The sequence below is a fragment of the Heterodontus francisci genome, chromosome 2, assembly GCF_036365525.1.
Source record: "Heterodontus francisci isolate sHetFra1 chromosome 2, sHetFra1.hap1, whole genome shotgun sequence".
NCBI lineage: Eukaryota > Metazoa > Chordata > Chondrichthyes > Heterodontiformes > Heterodontidae > Heterodontus > Heterodontus francisci.
In genome coordinates, this window is record NC_090372.1 from 42,420,536 (window position 1) to 42,442,086 (window position 21,551).

General features: G+C 42.7%; 1 protein-coding gene across 3 annotated transcripts in view; it reads right to left on the minus strand.

Moving 5' to 3' along the window:
- Window positions 1-21,551, minus strand: part of LOC137384042 (F-actin-uncapping protein LRRC16A-like) — a 488,125-nt gene that overhangs the window by 357,894 nt on the left and 108,680 nt on the right. For all 3 annotated transcript variants that reach the window (XM_068057622.1, XM_068057608.1, XM_068057615.1), the window contains exon 4: window positions 1,371-1,430. In XM_068057622.1, coding sequence (XP_067913723.1) covers window positions 1,371-1,430 — 60 coding nt within the window. The remainder of the gene's footprint in view (window positions 1-1,370; window positions 1,431-21,551) is intronic.

A 21,551-nucleotide genomic window follows, 5' to 3' on the forward strand; every position in this document is an offset into this window, starting at 1 on the left:
CTGGGTACTGCCTGTGTGGAGTTTGCAAGTTCTCCCTGTGTCTGCGTGGGTTTCCTCCGGGTGCTCCGGTTTCCTCCCATATGCGAAAGACTTGCAGGTTGGTAGGTAAATTGGCCATTATAAATTGCCCCTAGTATAGGTAGGTGGTAGGGAAATATAGGGACAGGTGGGGATGTGGTAGGAATATGGGATTAGTGTAGGATTAGTATAAACGGGTGGTTGATGGTTGGCACAAACTCGGTGGGCCGAAGGGCCTGTTTCAGTGCTGTATCTCTAAACAGTACTGGCAAGATGTAGCTGCGCATGTGCACAGCTTGGCGCACTGTGATGACGTCAGCAGGCCACTGCGTTGTCAGGAATCACTTTGTAAAAAAAAAATCCTATTTAAATTACATGGTATTACAAGGCATGGTTCCTTCAGCAATCACTCAGTCCCCAAAATGAGAAGTTCCCAATCCTGGTTAGGGTTACCACAATGGTACCCAAGGCAGGTTAAGTGCTTTTCACAGAAGAAAAGGGGAAGATATAGCAGGTAAGTTATTCCACCATACTCTTCGACACTGCCTAGCAGCCAATTAAGAGCTTCATTAACTGAAACCAAGTGGCTTGCCACAGTTATAGGTGGAAAACAAAATGCTGGAAATCTGAAATAAAAACATACTAGGTTAGAAATACTCAGGTCAGGCAGCATTTGTGGATACAAGTATTGCCCATTTCAAAAGTCCAAATAGAAATTTACATGCTGGCATTTTATCTGTCACCAAGAAACAAGGACAACTTTCACTTGGATTTGTTTATTTTATCCTTTTTCAATTCAACAAAATTTTATGGGCCTATATTCTCAGGTGTTTAGAAGAATCAGAGGCGATCTAATTGAAACATACAAGAATCTGAAAGGGCTTCACAGAGATTATTTCCACTGGTCGGGTAATCTAGAACAGAGGGGACACAGCCTCAGGATAAGGATTAATCATTCAGGACTGAGATGAGGAGAAATTACATCACTTAAAGGGTTGTGAATCTTTGGAATTCTCTACCCCAGAGGGTTGTGGGTGCTCCATCATTGAATAAATTTAAGGCTGGGACAGATATATTTTTGGTCTCACAGGGAATCAAGGGTTATGGGAAGCGGGCAGGAAAGTGGAATTGAAGCCCAAAATCAGCCATGATCGTATTGAATGACGGAGCCGTCTCGATGGGCCATATGGTCTACTTCTGCTCCGATTTCTTGTGTTGTGTGCACCTTCAAAAATTGCTTCAACTCCACATGTAGTTCAAGTAATTACTTCCAACATTAACATACTTGAAATTACAAAGTTTTTTGTGATTTGTAAGGGTTACACATACTAGTTAAGTAGAATGGAACTCACCTGTCCAGGTTTACAGCAACTTATTCCTTGAATCTCCAGATAGTTGAAAGTGAGTTCCAACTGCAAAATAAGAGGGAGTAGGGGAAGAAAACAGAGTTAAGATTATTGCATAGCATATGAATGATTACCAGTATATAGATCATTTCAAATCTTAACTCTGGGCAGACATGTAGCATACCCACGTTCAAAAATTACAAGCTTTCTATTGATAAGTATACAAATAATTCTAAAACACATAATATATGACATTATACTATATGACTCAGCATATAGACATATATTCCATAGAGACACATGGCAAGGCAGGTAGTGAGCCCTAACTGCAACATGTGAGTTTGTGGAGAGCACTGCAATCCCAGATAGCCATATCTGCGGTAATGTCTGCAACTCAAGTAACTTCAGCTCAGAATTGTTGAGCTAGAGCCTGAGCTGCAGACATTGCGGGTGCATCAGGGAGGGGGAAAGTTACCCGGACACTTTGTTCCAGAATGCTGTCACACTGCCAAGGTTAAGTAGAAGTTGGTCAATGGTTAGGGAAAATGAGAATGTGACTGCGAGTCAGGCATGTGTAGAGATCCAGGATGTCGTGATGGAGAAGCCTCGGCCCTTGACTTTGATGAACTGTGACGAGGGACTTGCTACCTGTGTGGACGAGAACAAGGACAGCAGGGTAAATGGGCAAACTAACCATCGCACCATGGTGCAAGAAACCATTCAAGTGGAAGGACTGAATCATAGAATCGTAGAAATTTACAGCATGGAAGGAGGCCATTCAGCCCATCATGTCTGTGCCAGTTGACAGGTAGCCATCCAGCCTAATCCCACCGACTGGCTCACCAGGAAAAGGGTACTGGGAAAACTATTAGAACTAAAGGCTGACAAGTCCCCTGGACCTGATGGCCTGCATCCTAGGGTCTTAAAAGAAGTAGCTGAGATATTGGGTGCATTGGTTGTAATTTTTTTTTTAATTCCCCAGATTCTGGAAAGATCCCATCAGATTGGAAAATAGCAAATGGAACACCTCTTTTCAAGAAAGGAGGGAGATAGAAAGCAGGAACCTAAGAACATAAGAACTAGGAGCAGGAGTAGGCAATTCAGCCCCTCAAGCCTGTTCCGCCATTCAATACAATGATGGCTGATCTCACCTCGGCCTTATCTCCTGCCCGTTCTCCATAACCAAACCATTATTAATTAAAAATCTGCCTATCTCCTTAAATTTACCCAATGTCCCGGCATCCACTGCACTCTGGGGTAGTGCATTCCACAGACTCACGACCCTTTGAGAGAAGTAATTTCTCCTCATCTCTGTTTTAAAGCTGCTACCCCTTATCCTAAAACTATGACCTCTTGTTCTAGATTGCCCCACCAGAGGAAACATCCTCTCTACGTCTATTTTGTCAATCCCCCTTAAACATCTTAAATACCTCAATTAGATCTCCTCTCATTCTTCTAAACTTTAGAGAGTAAAGGCCTAAACTGCTCAATCTCTCTTAAGACAAACCCCTCATCTCTGGAATCAATCTAGTGAACTTCCTCTGAACTACCTCCAATGCAACAACATCCCTCCTCCCTAGGCCAGTTAGCCTAACATCAATCATAGGGAAAATGCTAGAATCTATTATTAAGTAGGTTAAAGCAGGGCACTTAGAAACTCTTAATGCGATCAGGCAAAGTCAACATAGTTTAAAGAGATGACTAATTTATTAGAGTTATTTGAGGAACTAACAAGCAAGGTGGAAAAAAGGGAACCTGCAGATGTGTGTACTTGAATTTCCAAAAGGTATTTGATAAGGTGCCACATCAAAGGTTATCCTACATAAAATTAAAGCTCATGCTGTAGGGGGTAACATATTAGCATGAATAGAAAATTGGTTAGCTAACAGGAAGCAGACTGTAAGGAATAAGAGGGCATTTTCAGGTTGGCAAGCTGTAACAAGTAGAGTGCCACAGGGATCAGTACTGGTGCCTCAAATATTTACAATCTATATCAATGATTTGGATGAAGGGACTGAATGTATGGTGGCTAAATTGCTGATGACACAAAGATAAGCAGAAGAGTAAGTTGTGAAGAAGACAAAGAGTCCGCAAAGGAATATCGAGAGGTTAGGTGAGTGAGCAAAAATTTGACAGACTGAGTATAATGTGGGAACTTGGGAACTTGTTCACTTTGGCAGGAAGAATAGAAAAGCAGCATTTTATTTAAATGGAGACAGACTGCAGAACTCTGCAGAACAGATGGATCTAGGTGTCGTGGTACATGATTCACAAAAAGTTAGTATGCAGGTACAGCAAGTGATTAAGGCGGCAAATGGAATGTTGGTATTTATTGCAAGGGGAATGGAATATAAAAGTAGGGACGTTTTTCTACAGTTGTACAAGGCGTTGGTGAGACCACATCTGGAGTGCTGTGGACAGTTTTGGTCTCCTTATTTAAGGAAAGATATATTGCATGAGAAGCAGTTCAGAGAAGGTTCACCAGGTTAATTCCTGGGACGAAGGGGTTCTCGTATGAGGAAAGGTCGGACAAATTGGGCCTGTGTCCACTGGAGTTTAGAAGGATGAGAGGTGAACTTATTGAAACATGTAAGATCCTGAGGGGACTTGACAGTGTGGATGCTGAAAGGATGTTTCCCCTTATGGGAGAGACTAGAACTAGGAGACACACTTTAAAAATTAGGGGTCTTCTATTTAAGACAGAGATGAGGAGAACCTTTTTTTCTCGAGGGTTGTTAGTCTGTGGAATTCTCTTCCCCAGAGAGTAGTGGAGGCAGGGTCATTGAATATTTTTAGGGCTAAGTTAGATAGATTCTTGATTGACCAGGGAGTCAAAGGTTATAGCAGATAGACAGGAAAGTAGAGTTGAGGCTGCAATCAGATCAGCCATGATCTTATCAAATGGCGGAACAGGCTCAAGGGGCCGAATGACCCACTCCTGTTCCTAATTCGTATGTTGGTCCATAGCCTTGTAGGTTATGGCATTTCAAGTGCATACTGAAGTACCTTTCAGATATTATGAGGGTTTCTGCCTCTACCACCCTTTCAGGCAGAGAGTTCCAGATCCCCACCACCTTCTGGGTGAAGAGATTTCTCTTTGAATCCCCTTTAAACCTCCTAGCACTTATCCTAAATCCATGCCCCCTGGTTATGGACCCCTCAACCAAGGGGAAGAGGTTCTTCTTATCCACTCTATCTGGACTAACCGCCCCCCCCACATAATTTTATACACTTGAATTAAGTCTCCCCTCAGTCTCCTATGTTCCAAAGAAAATATCCTTAGCCTGTCCAATCCTTCCTCATAATTAAAATTCTCCAGTTCAGGCAACTTCCTCATAAAGCTCTTCTGTACCCTCTCTAGTACAAGCACATCTTTCCTACAGTAGGGTGACAAGAACTGCACGCAATACTCCTGCTGTGGCATAACCAGTGTTCGATACAGTTCCAGAATATCCTCCCAGCACTTATATTCTATGCCACGGCTAATAAAGGTAAATATCCTGTATACCTTCTTGACTACCTTATCTGCTGGCCCAGCCACCTTCAGGGATCTGTGGACATGCACTCCAAGGTTCCTCTGTTCCTTTACACTTCTCAGTATTCTACTACTTATTGTGTATTTCCTTGCCTTATTTGCCTTCCCCAAATGCATGACCTCGCACTTCTCCAGACTGAACTGCGTTTGCCACTGTTCCACCTACCTGACTAGTCCACTGATATCTTCCTGCAGCCTACAGCTTTCTTCATTATCAACAACATGGCCAATTTTTATATTGTCTGCAAATTTCTTAATCATAACCTGACATTCAAGTCCAGATATGCATCACAAAATGCAGGGGACCTAGTTCTGAGCCCTGCGGAACCACACTGGAAACAGCATTCCAGTCACATAAACACCATTACCCTTTGCTACCTGCCTCTGAGCAACTATTGGATCCAACTTGTAACTTTGCCTTGGATTCCATGGGCTTTAACTTTCGTGATCCATCTGCCATGTGGGACTGTTACAGCCAAGTGAGGAGTGGTCGAAGGGCTTCCCTCTTTCCCCGTCTCCCTGTTTGACCACAACAGGTTTAATTCTTTCTTAAAGTGGATATACTGAACAATTCAGTCAGTGTTTGATTCTTCTCTTCTTCTTTGGCCTCCTTATCTCGAGAGACAATGAATAAGCGCCTGGAGGTGGTCAGTGGTTTGTGAAGCAGCGCCTGGAGTGGCTATAAAGGCCAATTCTAGAGTGACAGGCTCTTCCACAGGTGCTGTAGAAAAATTTGTTTGTCGGGGCTGTTACACAGTTGGCTCTCCCCTTGCACCTCTGTCTTTTTTCCTGCCAACTACTAAGTCTCTTCGACTCGCCACACTTTAGCCCCGCCTTTATGGCTGTCCGCCAGTGTTTGATTACTTACATGCTATGACCATAACAAGAACCAATCAGACAAGTTTTCTTGAGTCTGACAAAGAAAGAGGTTAACTTGATTGTACCTAAACCAAACTAATAAAATAATAACTTTCATTCTCTCACATACACACACAAATAGGTTACAGAGTGGAGAAAGTAGATTGCTCAAGTTACACTCCATTAAAAAAAAAGGGATACAGCCTGTGGAGTTTGGTGGTGATTTGTCCGGCTTCCAGCTGAATTCAGTGGTCCTGAGGCTTTTAGTTTGAAGAGGTAAATGGCAGGTTCGGTGGGTCTCTTGGAGACAGCGATGCGGGTGATTTCCTCCAATAGGGTTTCTGATAGTAGCCGGAGTATGCAAAGGTCAACAAGCAGGATTTTCAAGGTGGAATGGGGGAGGGGGAAAGAGAGAGAGAGCGAGAGCGAGGGACTCCCACTTAGGGTCTGCTCATGTCGGAGTCTAGCTGCTTCTCCTCTGCTGCAAAGAAAACACCAGCTTGAAATCACAGATGGAGAGGGGCATGTCACATGACAGTCACTCAGTGATTCAAAACATAGCAGTTAGTAGTATTTCTCCCTTGCAAAAAAAGAACAACCAGTTCCTTTAAACTTCCTGGGTCTTGGTTCTTGCTGGAGAATTAGCAGACATTTCGTCTCCCTCCTCACAAGCATCACAGTGTAGGATACAATATTGCAAATTAGGTAGCCAACATAAGCTGCCTGCAAAATCATCCTTTTAGCTGGTCTTTTAAAAATATCTTTAAAAAACTATAAATTCAGATCTCCAGTCAGTGGATTCAAGAAAATGATCATTCAACAAAGCACATTAGCATAACAGGGGATCTTATCAAAAGCATCGCTAAAATCCAAACAGACAACATCAGACGCACTACCCTCTTTGTTACCTCTTCAAAAAATTTAATCATGTTAGTCAGGCATGACCTTCCCTTAATAAATCCGTGCTGATTGTCTTTGGTTAATCCGTGCCTTTCTAAATGAAGATACACCCTGTCCCTCAGAATTTTTGGCAATACTTTTCCCACCAGATTAGGCTGACTGGCCTGTATTTCCTCAGTCTTTCCCTTTCTCCCTCTTTAAATAATGGTACAACATTAGCTGTCCTCCAGTCCTCTGGGACCACACCAGTAGCTAGGGAGGTTTGGAAAATAATGGCCAGAACCTCTGTTATTTCCTCTCTTGCTTCCCTTAATAGCCTAGGATACATTTCATCCAGGCCTGGGAATTTATGCACTTTCAAAGGTGTTAAACTCTTTAATGTGGTAGTGATAGGGTACAGTATAATCAGGAGCTTAGGTAATGTTCTCTGCAGCCACAACCAGGAATTCCAAAGATTGTGCAACCCTGGCACCGGGCAGAAAAAAGACATGTACCGGCAGCTGAAGATAAATTTGGAATGGGACAGTGAGGATCAAGTTATTGTAGCCCATTTGAGAACCAACAACATAGTTAGAACTTGGAATGATGCTCGGCTGAGTGCGTTTGAGTCCAAATGAAAATAAAGCGCCTCAAAAGGCAATCACTCTGGATTCTTACCCTGAATTACGCGCCAACTGGCATAGGTCAAGCAGACTAAAGACAAACATGTAGCTCAAGGAGTGATGTAGGAAGAGGAGGTTTAAATTCATGGGCACTGACATCAGTACTGGGGAAAGAAGGAGCGGTTCCATTGGCACGGGTTCAATTTAAACTGGGCTGGGATCAGTGTCCTGACAAATCGTATAACTAGGGCTGTGAACAGCGCTTTAAACTATAAGGGGTGGCGGGCGGGGGGCAGTCCAGAGTGAGTGAGATTTAGAAATCGGAAGAGAAGTCAAGGCAATAGTGCAGTATAGCGATTCGGGTGAAGACAAGCAGAGTGAGAAGGACAGAGAGATTTAGCAGACATTGTGCATTAGCAAATAAGATCCATGCAAAGAACAGTGAAAAAATAAAATTAAAGGTTCTTTATCTGAATGAGTGACGTATTTGTAATAAGATAGATGAACTAGAAACACAAATAGAGATAAATGGTTTGGATCTAATCACCATTACAGAGAAATGGTTACAAGTGACCAAGGCTGGGAAATAAATATTCCAGGCTTCACAACATTTCAAAGACAGACAGCATGGAAAAGGAGGAGGAGTAGCCCTGATAGTAAAGGAGTAGTATAAAAGGATCTTGGCTTCGAAGAACAGGAAGTAGGATCAGTATGAGTGGTGATTAAGAATAACAAGAATCAGAAAACCCTAGTGGAAGTAGTTTGTAAGCCCCCTAAACGTAGTTACGCCGTTGGACACAGCGGCAATCAAGAACTAATTGGAGCTTGTAACAAAGGAAATATAATAATCACAGGGAAATTTAATCTTCATAAAGACTGGATAAATCAAATTGGCAAAAGTAGTCTGGAAGATAAGTCTGCAGAATACATTTGAGAGTTTCTTGGTACAATATGTTGTGGAACCAACTAGGCATAAAGCTATTTTATATCTAGTATTGTATAACGAGGCAGGTTTAATTAGTAATCTCATAGTAAAAGATCCACTGTGAAAAAGTGATCATAACGCAACTGAATTCCATATCAAGTTTGACAGCAATATACTCCAGTCCCAATCAAGAATCTTAAACTTAAACAAAGCCAATTACATAGGTATAAGGAAAACGTTGGCCAAGGTTGATTGGGCATATAGACTAAAAGGTATGGCATTAAAAAAAACAGTGCAAATATTTGAAGAAACGATTCAAAGGGCTGAATTTTATAAGCTCGCCACAAGAAGGCGCAGCGACTTGCGACTTGTGTGCCGCTGAGCCCCTACAATATTTTGCACAGTGGCTCATTTAAATGGAGGGGCAAAATGGCCGTCCCTGATGATGTAGAGGGTGCAGCCACGCCATCCCCGGCAACTGCATCTGGCGCCACTGTGGGGGCGCCATTTTTAAAGGGCTTCAAGCCCTGCAGATAAAGCTACATTTTTAAAGGTCCTGCTGCACGAAACTTGTGAATAAAATTTTATTTAAACTTTGAATCCCCTCTCCCATCCCCCTCCCCAGAGCTCTCCAGAAATGAAATGATCCATCCCCCCAGAATACCACTTTTTAAATACGCCACACTTTCACTGCCCCATCTTCAGCACCTTTGACCCTAAACCCCTTCCCACCATCCCTACAACCAATCGGAGCGGTTTTCACCACTAATCCTCTCCCCCCTCCACCCCGCAAATTTCACTCAGTATATTAGCATGGATGGAGGATTTGATAACAGACAGTAAGAAGAAAGTAGGAATAAATGGGGCATTTTCAAATTGGCAGGCTGTAACTAGTGGAGTGCCACAAGGATCAGTGCTGATGCCTCAGATATTTACAATCTATATTAATGACTTAGCCGAACAGACCAATGGTAATATATCCAACAATGCAAAGCTGGGTGAGAATGTTAGCTGTGAGGAGGACCTAAGAGCCTGCATAGAGATATAGACAAGCTAAGTGAATGGGCAATATGGTGACAGAGGGAGTATAATGTGGAGAAGTGTGAGGTTATTCGCTTCAGTAGTAAGCATAGAAAAGCAGAACTTTTTTTTCTATAAAGGCATGAATCTTTTAAATGTTGATGTTCAGAGAGACTTGGGTATACTTGTACAAGGAAGATAGAAAGTCAGCATGCAGATATAGTCGGTAATTAGGAAGGCAAATGGCATGCTGGCCTTTATTGCAAGGAGACTGGAGTACAAGAATAAGGATTGTATAGGGCTTTGGTAAGACCATACCTGGAGTACTGTGTGCATTTTTGATCTCCATATTTAGAAGATATATTGCCTTGGAGGCGGTACTGCAAAGGTTCACTAGATTGATTCCTGGGATGAGAGGGCTGTCCTATGAGGAGAGGCTGATTGAATTAGCCCTATACGCTCTGAAGATTAGAAAAGTGAGAGGTGATCTCATTGAACCATACAAGATTCTGAAGGGGCTTGACAGGATAGACACTGAGGTTGTTTCCTCTTGCTGGAGAATCTAGAACACAGAAGCACAGTTTCAGGGTAAGGGGTCAATCATTTAGGACTGAGATTCGGAGAAATTTCTTCACTCAGTGTTGTGAATCTTTGGATTTCTCTACCCCAGAGGGTTGTGGCTTCTCCATCGTTGAGTATATTTAAGGCTGAGATAGCCAGATTTTTGGTATCTCAGGGAATCAAGGGTTATTGGAAGCGAGCAGCAAAGTAGAACTGAGGTAGAAGATCAACCAGTGAAGTGAATGGCACAACAGGTTTGAGGGGCCGAATGGTCTACTCCTGATATTTCACATGTTATGTTCTCATATCAATCTAAGGAGGCTAAAGAGGAAGAATGAAATACCACTTTATGTGGAAAAATCTACCGATTCTGTACCATTTCAGCATTTTGAATATATACACTAATGTCATCCACAAAGCAAGTGGGAAGAAGAATTGCCTTGTTACAACAGCAAAAAGAGAGACACTCATTATCATTACTATCTGTTGAGTTCTAACAATAATCTGCCTGTAAAGCTTCCAGAAGTAGGAATAAAGAGGTTTATTAACCTGACCAATATTTTTTTCCAGGAAATATGTGGTGTTTCATTAAGGCTTGCAAAGGATCAGTACTGCTTTAAGAACCAGCAAGCCTCAGGAGTTGGAGAATGTGCATTTTTGGTTGCCGTTGGATACAGCCATTTGGAGACTGCGACTCAAAGGGTGCATTCTCGTTACTTTGGATACAGCCACTTGGACTGAGCATCAAGCGATAACTTGTTACAATTCAATTTTGAACTGGCCTTTTAGTTGAAAGAAGAGCTCTCAGCCACTTAAACTGAAGGAAGCAAATTTAGTCGGTTTAATTATCTCTCAAAATTCTAAAAAGTCAAGCCTAAACAGAGATCTGATAATTTAAACTGAAGGAAAACATCACTTTCTGCTGGAATTAGACTACAGACTGTTCTACTGTGGAAGAACCTTTCCCCCCCCCATTGGACGTCTGTGAGGACTTCAAGCAACCTTGGATTATAAATTTGCAAGGACTCTAATTTTTTCTATTTTTAATGCTGTTAGTTTTTCTAATTAAACAGTTAATTTGTTGATTTAAAGACACCTGGTTTGGTTAGCCTCATTTGGGGGTTAATAGATGGTACATTTTGGCTGGGTCTTTCTTTAATTTGGAAAGTTTAAAATGATATGTTAGGCGACCTGTGGAGGGACGGGATTGAATTAACAGTGCGTTTTCCCGCCACAATCAGAATATTTTGATTGGGGGCTTTGACAGGACTGGTCGGTCATAACAGTGCATGCATCACCATGAACTGTCAGAATTCTATAGATACATTGAAGATAAAGCACTGGGTTAAAGAACTAGGTTAGTATCAGGATAGAAAGGATGATATATTAATGTCCCCATCTTCATATACACCCCCCACACCATTCCCATTACAATGAAAAAGGTGGCAGGCAACCAACTCCCATGATTCTGGCAACACTGCTCAAGTCCTACTTCACATAACTATGAACAGTCTTCCCTGGGTGAGCTTCAACCACCAATACTTCAGATAACAATGAAACATAGCGCCACAGTGAGCATTGCTCTCACCGACCGTGACAATATTCTGGAGCTGGCCAGTTACATATGTTGAAACCAGTGAGTGTACCTCAAATGATTATTGATAAGTGCAAGCTCCCACTGCACTCCAAGTGACACAAAATAATGGCTCCCCCATACACGAAATATCCAAACCCTTCAACACAAAAAAAATGCTGGTCCTTGCCTTCTCCCATTTTCTTATCCTTCCCCCCACCTCCCCAAGCTTTGGAAGCTTTAGCATTTTAAAGTTCTCAAGCCTGGTAAAAGTTACTCCTCGGATGGTCAAAATCAACTAGAGAGCAGCCTTTTCCAATCTTCCTGGCAGGACTGACATGAGGTCTTCAGGAACATAGCAACAGGAGTGGGCCATTCAGCCCACTACAATCATGGCTGATCACCCACTTCAATGCCCTTTTGCCACAATATCCTCATTTCCCCTATGTCATTGGTATTTAGAAATCTGTCAATCTCTGCTTTAAACATACTCAATGACTGAGCTTCCACAGCCCTCTGGGGTAGAGAATTCCAAAGATTCACAATTCTCTAAGTAAAGAAATTACTCCTCATCTCTTCCTAAGTGGCTTCCCTATTATTTTAAAATTGTGCCCTCTGGTTCGAGACTCCCTAACCAGGGGAAACATGTTAGCTACATCTACCCTGTCTATCCCTTTAAGTATTTTGTAAGTTTCAATGAGATCACCTCTCATTCTTCAAAACTCTAGAAAATACAGGCCTAGTTTCCCCAATCTCTCTTCATAGGACAGTCCCACCATCCAGGGAACAAGTCTGGTGAACCTTCGTTACACTCCCTCGATGGCAATAATATCCTTCCAAAGGCAAAGGGACCAAAACTGCACATAGTACTCCAGGTGCGATCTAACCAAGGTTCTATACAATTAAAGTCAAATTTCAATACTCCTGTACTCAAATCCTCTTGCAGTAAATGTGAGCATACAATTAGCCTTAATTGCTTGCTACACCTGCATGTTAACTTTTAGTGACTTATTGACAAGGACATCCAGGTCCCTTTGTACATCTACACTTTCTAATCTATTACCATTAAGAAATACTCTACATGTCTATTCCTCCTACCAATGTGGATAACCTCACATTTTTCCACATTATATTCCATCTGCCATGCTCTTGCCCATTCACTAAGTCTGTCCAAATCCCCTTGAAGTCACTGTGCATCTTCCTCACAACACACATCCCACCTAGTTTTGTGTCATCCGCAAACTTGAAATTATTACATTTGGTCTCCACAACCAAACCATGGATATACATTGTGAACAGCTGGAGCCCAAGCACTGATCCCTGTGGTACCCCACTAGTCACAGCCTGCCAACGCAAGAGTGACCCCTTTATTCCTACCCTCTGCTTTCTGCCTGTTCACCAATCCTTAATCCATGCCAGTATATTATCTCCTATACACGTGCTTTAATTTTGCTAACCAACCTCCAGTGGGGGACTTTATCAAAAGCCTTCTGTAAATCCAAGTATTCCACGGCCACCAACTCCCCTTTATCAATTCTGTTGGCAACATCCTCAAAAACTTCAACAGGTTCATCAAACATGAAGTCCCATTCATAAATCCATGTTGACTATGCCCAATTAGACTATTATCCAAGCGCCCATTTATCATATCCTTTAGAATAGATTCTAGCATTTTCCCTTCTATTGCTGCAAGGCTGACAGGTCTGTAATTCCCTGTTTTCTCTCCCCCGCCATTCTTAAACAGTGGGGTGACATTTGCAACCTTCCAATCTGCAGGAACCGTTCCAGAATCTATAGAATTTTGGATGATGATCACCAATGCATCCACCACTTCCATAGCTACCTCTTTCAATGCTCTGGAATGTAGAGTATCAGGTCCCGGGGACTTATCAACTTTCAGCCACATTAATATCTCCAATACAACCTTATTAATACGAATTTCCTTCAATTCCTCATTCCCCCTAATCCCTTGGATCTCTAATTCTGGGAGATTTCTTATATCTTCGTCAGTGAAGACAGACACAAAGTAATCATTTAGCTTCTCTGCCATTTCTTGATTCCCCATTATAAATTCTGCTGACTCTGCCTGTAATGGGCCCACATTTGTCAGAGCCAAATGTTTCCTTTTTACGTAACTACAGAAGCTTTTACAGTCCATTTTTATGTTTTTTGCTAGCTTACATTCCTATTCTATTCTCCCTTTATCAGTTTCTTCATCCTCCTTTGCTGTATTCTAAAATCCTCCCAATCCTTAGGTTTACCACTATTTCTGGCAACTTTATCGGCGTTTTCTTTTAATCTTATACAATCCTTAACTTCCTTTGTTATCCACGGTTGACTACCTTTACTATTGCCGTTTTTGAGCCTTGAAGGAATGTATAGTTTCTGTAAACAATGTAATATTTCTTTAAAGACTATCCATTGCCTATGTACTGTCATACCTTTTAATATATTTTCGCAATCCACCTCAGCCAACTTACCCCTCAAACTTTCATAATTTCCATTGCTCAAATTTAACACCCTAGCTTCAGATTGAACTACCTCACTTTCAAACATAATGTAAAATTCTATCATATTATGATCACTCATCCTTAAAGGTTCTTTTACAACAAGATAACTAATTAGCCCTTTCTCACTACATAATACCAAATCTAAAATAACCTCGAGTCAGTTCCTCAACATAGTGCTCTAAAAAACCATCCCTAACACACAGTGGCGCAGTGGTGGGGCGGCACAGTGGCTAGCACTGCAGCCTCACAGCTCCAGCGACCCGGGTTCAATTCTGGGTACTGCCTGTGTGGAGTTTGCAAGTTCTCCCTGTGTCTGCGTGGGTTTCCTCCGGGTGCTCCGGTTTCCTCCTACATGCCAAAGACTTGCAGGTTGATAGGTTAATTGGCCATTATAAATTGCCCCTAGTATAGGTAGGTGGTAGGGAAATATAGGGACAGGTGGGGATGTGGTAGGGATATGGGATTAGTGCAGGATTAGTATAAGTGGGTGGTTGATGGTCGGCACAGACTCGGTGGGCCAAAGGGCCTGTTTCAGTGCTGTATCTCTAAACTCCAGAAACTCGTCCTCCACAGCTTTAGTGCTCATTAGGTTTACCCAGTCTGTATACAGATTGAAGTCATCTATGATTACTGTATTACCCATGCCCCACACTACCTCCACTTCGCCCCATTTTCTTTGAAAACTTTAATTTTTTAGTTCTAAAAGTATGGACTTGTTGGGGGGGTGGGGGAGGTTGTTTGACTCATTTCTAGAAATATTCAATCAGGTAATGAAGAGTCTGATGGCTTTCATATCGGGGTAGGATAGCAGTGAGACACAAGGATGGATGGGTTGGGTGACTAAAGGCGGGATCATAGGGACAGGGACATTGAAGGCAAGAGGTCATAGGATGAAACCTCCCTTAGGGGAGGTGGTGGCGTAGGGGTAACATCACTAGACTAGTAATCCAGAGCCCAGGGCTCTGGGGGACATGAGTTCGAATTCCACCACAGCAGATGGCGAAATTTGAATTAAATAAATCTGGGATTAAAAAGCATGTCTAATGGTCAGCATGAAACCATTGTTGATTGTTGTAAAACCCCATCTGGTTCAATAATGTCCTTTAGGGAAGAAAATCCTTACCTGGTCTGGCCTACGTGTGACTCCAAACCTCCAGCAATGTGGTTGACTCTTAAATACTCTCTGAAATGGCCCAACAAGCCACTCAGTTCAAGGGCAATTAGGGATGGGCAATAAATGCTGGTCTAGCCAACGACACCCACATCCCACAAAACAAATAAAAAGGAATGTATTCAACCAAAGTGGACAACCCCACTTCCTAGTCCAGAAATTTGTAAGAGCTCTAGTTTTCAAATCAGTTTTGTGAACGAACAGGCCAAAAAGAAAGGAAGAAAGAGGTGTTACAATGTCTGTGACACTCCCAGACTGTACAAGATATACTTAAGCAATTTAAGCTAAATATTTGACTCTTCACTCCCCTGTGATCATGTCAGGAGTTGAATGTGGCTGGGGGTGGGGAGGGTGGGGAGGGTGGGGGGAAGGTGGGATCAAGAGAAGCAAACCAGTAGGCTGAAATCCAAATTTCATTGTGCACCTGTACCTACTGGAGATATATGAAAGTGAATGCAACACAGAGGTAGAAGTTGCCACATCAGAAGCAGCACAATGTTCCTTCTGGTTTGGTGTATTAATTCCAGACACCGAGTGAAAATAATTTTCAATATTAGCTAGTGCATAAGATACAGAGTCATAGAACCACATGATGAAAAGTTAATGATCCTGGAGAAGCAAAAATCATGTACAAGTTCATGGCACCCAAGGTCTCAAAAAGGGTTCACATACAGTAAATAGTTTTTTTTTAAACAAAGTGATTACTGACAACGCAGCCGGCGGCTTACGTCATCCGACTGCACCAATCTGCGCACATGGGCAGGTTGCTCCCTACCCTCTGCGCATGCGCTGTGTTCCGCAGTGCCAAGACTGGTTTTTGTATGCGCAGATGACGTCATCGCATAACCCAGACAGATGGTGAGGGGATCTGGGCTGGAGAGAGCAGGGGTGGGGGGAGGGGGGGTCTGGGGAGCAGGGAGAGAGCAGGGGTGGGGGGAAGAGAGGGTCTGTGGAGCGGGTAGAGAGCAGGTGCGGGTAGAGCACAGCCAAAGACCTTGCTAATGGCGGGTGCACTCTCCTCCTTCCCCCCGTTCCCGCTCCCGACCCCCGCTGCCCACATGCTCGCTCACCCCGCCCGCTCGCTCACAGCCCCCAGCCGACCACGACCGCTCGCTCACCGCCCGCTTTCCACACCCCCCGACCGCTGGCTCAACCGCCCGCTCGCTCTCTCCCTCCCCTCCCCGGCCCGCTCACTCCCTCCCCTCCGGCCATTGTGTGCTGCCGTGTGTTTCGGTTGCCATTGTGTGATTATTTGAGCAGTGCCATCTTTAATCCTGGCAGCTGCCTGACGTCGCAGACTGAGATGTTTTAGTGGCAATGGCTTCATTTGCGCATGCGCCATTGCAGTGCCACCTAATGGTGGCGTTGTCAGCAAACGCAGCCTGTTTTTTAAACTCCATCTCCAGAAGCAAAAAGTCGCAATTCGTCCTCTAAACTGGATTTGTTGCTGAATACAGTTGGGCATATTCATGCCTGACATTTGCTGAGCAATTTTCTTTTGTAATCCTTGCCAAGTGCCTTTTACTGTTTTTGATCATCACTGCAGTGGGGGGGTGGAAGAATTTGAATTAGTGTTTCCATAACATCCTACACTATTTTAACATGAAAAATATGATCTTCTGAGACGGACAGGCGATCTCATTCAGGAAACTTCACTTCCTTCACAGAATAATTACTTAAAACATTTGAACACAATGATGCTTACAATTTCCTTTTCCACCAATACAGGAAAATCCCCAAGGATAAAAACCCACTTCCTTTAAATAAAATGTATAGTCAATATTCCTTGAATGTTTAGATTTGTACAGCACATTTTAAGATGAAAGTAAATTCATCAGCGTAATGAGTTTACATTCTATTCAAGGGATCATAAAAGTGCTTTAAGAAATTATTCTGTTTTCACAGACAATGACCTGTATTTTAAGCAAATACTTAGGCCTCTCATTCACTGATCAGTGCTAATCACAGATCTTCAACAATGACTGCATCTATTTTGTTGCCATCTTTCATAATTAAAGACTTGTCACACGAATAAGCTTCCAAATAAATTTCAGGAGAACAATAAATATCAAATGGTTTCAAAATTGGGGTTCTTTTCACTGTAAAAGAGGTTAAAGGGCATCGAAATGAGGTCTTCAAGATTATGAAATTTCAACTAAGTTGTGGAAGATGCTTGGGGAATTGGTAACATGGGGGGCTGTTACAATCAGGTGAGAAAGGTGTCCAGGGGTCCCCCCTCAGCCTTCACCTGATCTTACTTTAACAGGGTTTAATTTTAAACACACCGTGTTTATAGCACCCCCTTGGTGAATCCTTGTTCACCGCTTTCCAACTATAAGGCAAAGAAACCAGCACAAACAGGTTTTCTTAGGTTTAAAGATGATTGAAATCTATTAAACTTAAACTGTAATTCGGTGGAAGCCTACTGATGCATGGCATGCCCACACGAGCATGCATACGTGATGCACACACGCAAATAGAGACAGAACAAAGCGGAAGAAATAAAGTGGAAAAGTTTGAGGCAATATCTGAAGAGATTTTGTTACGGGTCTTCCGGCTCACTGTACAGTCCTTGATTGTAGGTAGATCTTGCTTTTCATTGGGGCCCAGTATTCTTCTTAAACCTTGTTCACTGTAGGAGACTTTTCTCTCTTGGGGTTCATGTGTCTTCAGTGGATTCAGAGGCTTGTGAGAAAAAGAGATGGGAGCAGACAGGAGAGATCTTCTCAGTCCAGGAGCAAACAGACACACAGAGTTCAAATTGTTTGCACAATTCAGAAAAACCCACGTTGTCAAGCAGGTTAGTCATGTGACTAACTAGTCTGACCACGTCTTAGATTGCATCATCTTACCAGTCTCTGGAATGCTTCTCTTACACACAATACCTGGTGATCAAGGTCCATTGTGGGTTGAATGGGTCAGGGAATGGTTCTTCGTCCTTCCAATCACCGTCTATTAATATGCAAAGGTCTTTTCCAGCCACGGCTGATCTGTTGAACAAGTCTTTTCATCACTCCAGTAACAGTTTAAAATCAATGTTCATGACCAAATTCATGTGCCTCTTTCTTGGCAGATGGGGGCCTAGCAGGACAGGGACATAAACTAAGAATTACTGCTGGTAGATTTTTTCCACAAGAGACTTATAAGAGGATAGAATACTTTACCACAAGTGGCTTTTGAGGCAGAGACTGCAATATAATTTTAAATGAATTTGGAGAACAATTTGAAAATGGGCGCGAGGGGGGGGCGCGCGAGGGGGGGCGAGGGAGAGAGAGAGCGAGAGGAGGGCGAGGGAGGGAGAGAGCGAGAGGAGGGCAAGGGAGAGAGAGAGCAAGAGGAGGGCGAGAAGAGAGAGAGAGAGCGAGAGGAGGGCGAGGGAGAGCGCGAGGAGGACGAGGCAGAGAGAGAGCGAGAACGAGGAGGACGAGAGAGAGAGACAGGGAGAGAGAGACAGGGAGAGAGAGAGAGAGAGAGAGAGAGTGAGTGAGGGAGTGGGGGAGGGAGGGAGAGAGTGAGTGAGTGAGTGAGTGAGTGAGGGGAGACCATGACTTAAAGCTTCATTTTGTTTCCCCAATGACATGTTTGTGTGCCTTCTTAGCAAAATTCTCCAGGAGTTCATGTTTTTATTGAGCCTCTGATTTCTCCTTCATTCCACCCAGTGCAAGTAATTTTCACTCTTCCTCCCACCCTCAACTGAGTTACCTGAATCAGTGATAAGATTAGAATGTACACATCCTTCAAGTAGATGTTACTGTAAACTCAAAATGGAATATGTCAAACAGTTACGACATAGCTAAGACTGTAACATTATCAAAGCAAGTTTACTGGAATTTCATCAGCAGTTGATAAACAAGAAACATCCATTGTACACTAAATTCAGCGTGTGGGGAGTGTGTTTCATTGAAAATCTCTCAGTACCCACAGAACCTGTTATTCCTTATACTTTGATTGGTATTTTCAATGTTAAGGAGTCCACGTGTGTGACACAGAACAGCTGCTATTTTACAGTCACTGTCTATTGCCACAAGATTTGAAAATCAGGCCACTGGATTCCCACAATTCACTCAAAATACTTTGATTTTTTTTTTCCCAGCTGCTCTGCTCAGCATTGCTCAATTTCTTGAAGGGCCCCTTAAACAGATATTATGCACCTCATTAACAGAGGCATACAGCTTAATACCAGTTAAAAGATGACCTGGATATCATTTGAGGCCAATATGCATCAAAGAACAAAGAACAGTACAGCACAGGAACAGGCCAATCGGCCATCCAAGCCTGCGCCGATCTTGATGCCTGCCTAAACTAACACCTTCTGCACTTCCGGGATCCGTATCCCTCTATTCCCATCCTATTCATGTATTTGTCAAGATGCCTCTTAAACGTCTCTATGGTACCTGCTTCCACCACCTCCTCCGGCAACAAGTTCCAGGCACTCACCACCCTCTGTGTATTGCCTCGCACATCCCCTCTAAACTTTGCCCCTCCCACCTTAAACCTATGTCCCCTAGTAACTGACTCTTCCACCCTGGGAAAAAGCTTCTGACTATCCACTCTGTCCATGCCGCTCATAACTTTGTAAACCTCTATCATGTCGCCCCTCCACCTCCGTCGTTCCAGTGAAAACAATCAGAGTTTATCCAACCTCTCCTCATAGCTAATGCCCTCCAGACCAGGCAACATCCTGGTAAACCTCTTCTGTACCCTCTCCAAAGCCGCCACGTCCTTCTGGTAGTGTGGCGACCAGAATTGCACGCAATATTCTAAGTGTGGCCTAACTAAAGTTCTGTACAGTTGCAGCATGACTTGGCAATTTTTATACTCTATGCCCCGACCGATGAAGGCAAGCATGCCGTATGCCTTCTTGACTACCTTATCCACCTGCGTTGCCACTTTCAGTGACCTGTGGACCTGTACGCCCAGATCTCTCTGCCTGTCAATACTCCTCAGGGGAGGATACAGCTGTGTAATTGGCCCTTTTTGCTCCCATTTTCCGTGGTTGCAACAAGGACCAACTCTGCCTCAACATCTTGATTTGCTAACCCAAAGCTGCTTTAACATTACACAAAACTCGTGCAAGTACCATCGACTCCCAGAAGCACGGATCTCGTACACCTGGTGGCAAACCAAATGCAAAACTACCAATCAGGAAGACGGCAAAAAAAAAAACAGGTCTTCCTTTATCTACCAGCTTTAAAGGGTCATGTAGTTTTATGGTAAAGATTACAACCAGCTACACAAGGCTGCATATCTTTTGAGAACTACCAGGGCTAGTGCATGTCGCAGACAGTGTAAAAACAACTTGTGTCACACAGATAACAGGTTGTTGTTACAGGCTACTGAGCTTTCAGGAGAAAAAATAATTTTTAAACCCTCAAAAGATATGGACTGATAACTTTGGATTTCTGTCATTCAAATACAAGCATACAATATTTTTTTTAAAGTTAGCAACTTATTTTGCATTCAAAACATTTGGAAGTTCTGCTTTTAACATGTCATATTTGCCAACAGATGATTAAAAGCCTGGTTAGAACCCTGATATACTCTGTGGAATAGGTGTTTAGCAACATATTGGCATACTTTACAAACAATTATAAAACAAACACAACAGCCTGAATGTTGGTCTTAGCAACAAATGAACGGCGCCAGCCATCCATTACAATTACATTTCCCACGGACATTCTCTGGGCTTCTGCACCAGAACTTGCTGTGATTAAAAGCCACTTTGGTACAGCACCCTCTACAGGGGATCTGACTTGTGTGAACAAGACAAGCAATTGTTACTTCCGTAACCGATCAGGTTGATGAATTGTTATCGAGCAGTGCAGAGCCTGAACCAGGAAGTCTCAATTAAGAATATTTCATTTAATGTCAGATCATGTACAGAAAGCAAAATGAAGAGGGAAAGAAAGATGGGATTAAGAGAGCTTATTGAAACAAAGAAAAAATTAAAAATATTTAAATTTCCCAATAATTAAAAAGTTCGGGAATGAAACTTTGCACTTGTATAAGTACATTTTCAGTGCCAGAGAGGCTGTTTTGCAGCAATTAAGATGTATCATATTGTTAAAAATTTACTTACACTGGAATGGACATGCCCCAACTTTTTCTGAAATCTACTGGGTACCTATCATGCTGTTCCATTTAGCTTTTTGGAGGAGCAGGAAAACTCAGATAGCAACTTCCCGATTTCCCCATGTAACTGCACGTGTGCAGTCGCTCGAACTTGCTGTCTGATTGACACTTGAATAACCGTGAGCATTAAGCTCACTGATACATCTACCACAAAATTTGGGCGGATAAGATAATTTTTTTTGCATGGCAGAAACAATTATAGTAAAGTGAATGAATTTTCCTGTCATGTATATTCAAAAGTAACTTAATAACGCGGCACACTTTCTGCACAAATTTAACCCGTGCGTTCTATGGTTTCAGCTATAATTTTAACTCCTTAATTAGATTATTGCCTTGTGATTCAACAAGTAGCTGCCATTATCCTCAGTGTGCTGTCAATGTATTGGGTAAACTAAGAAAA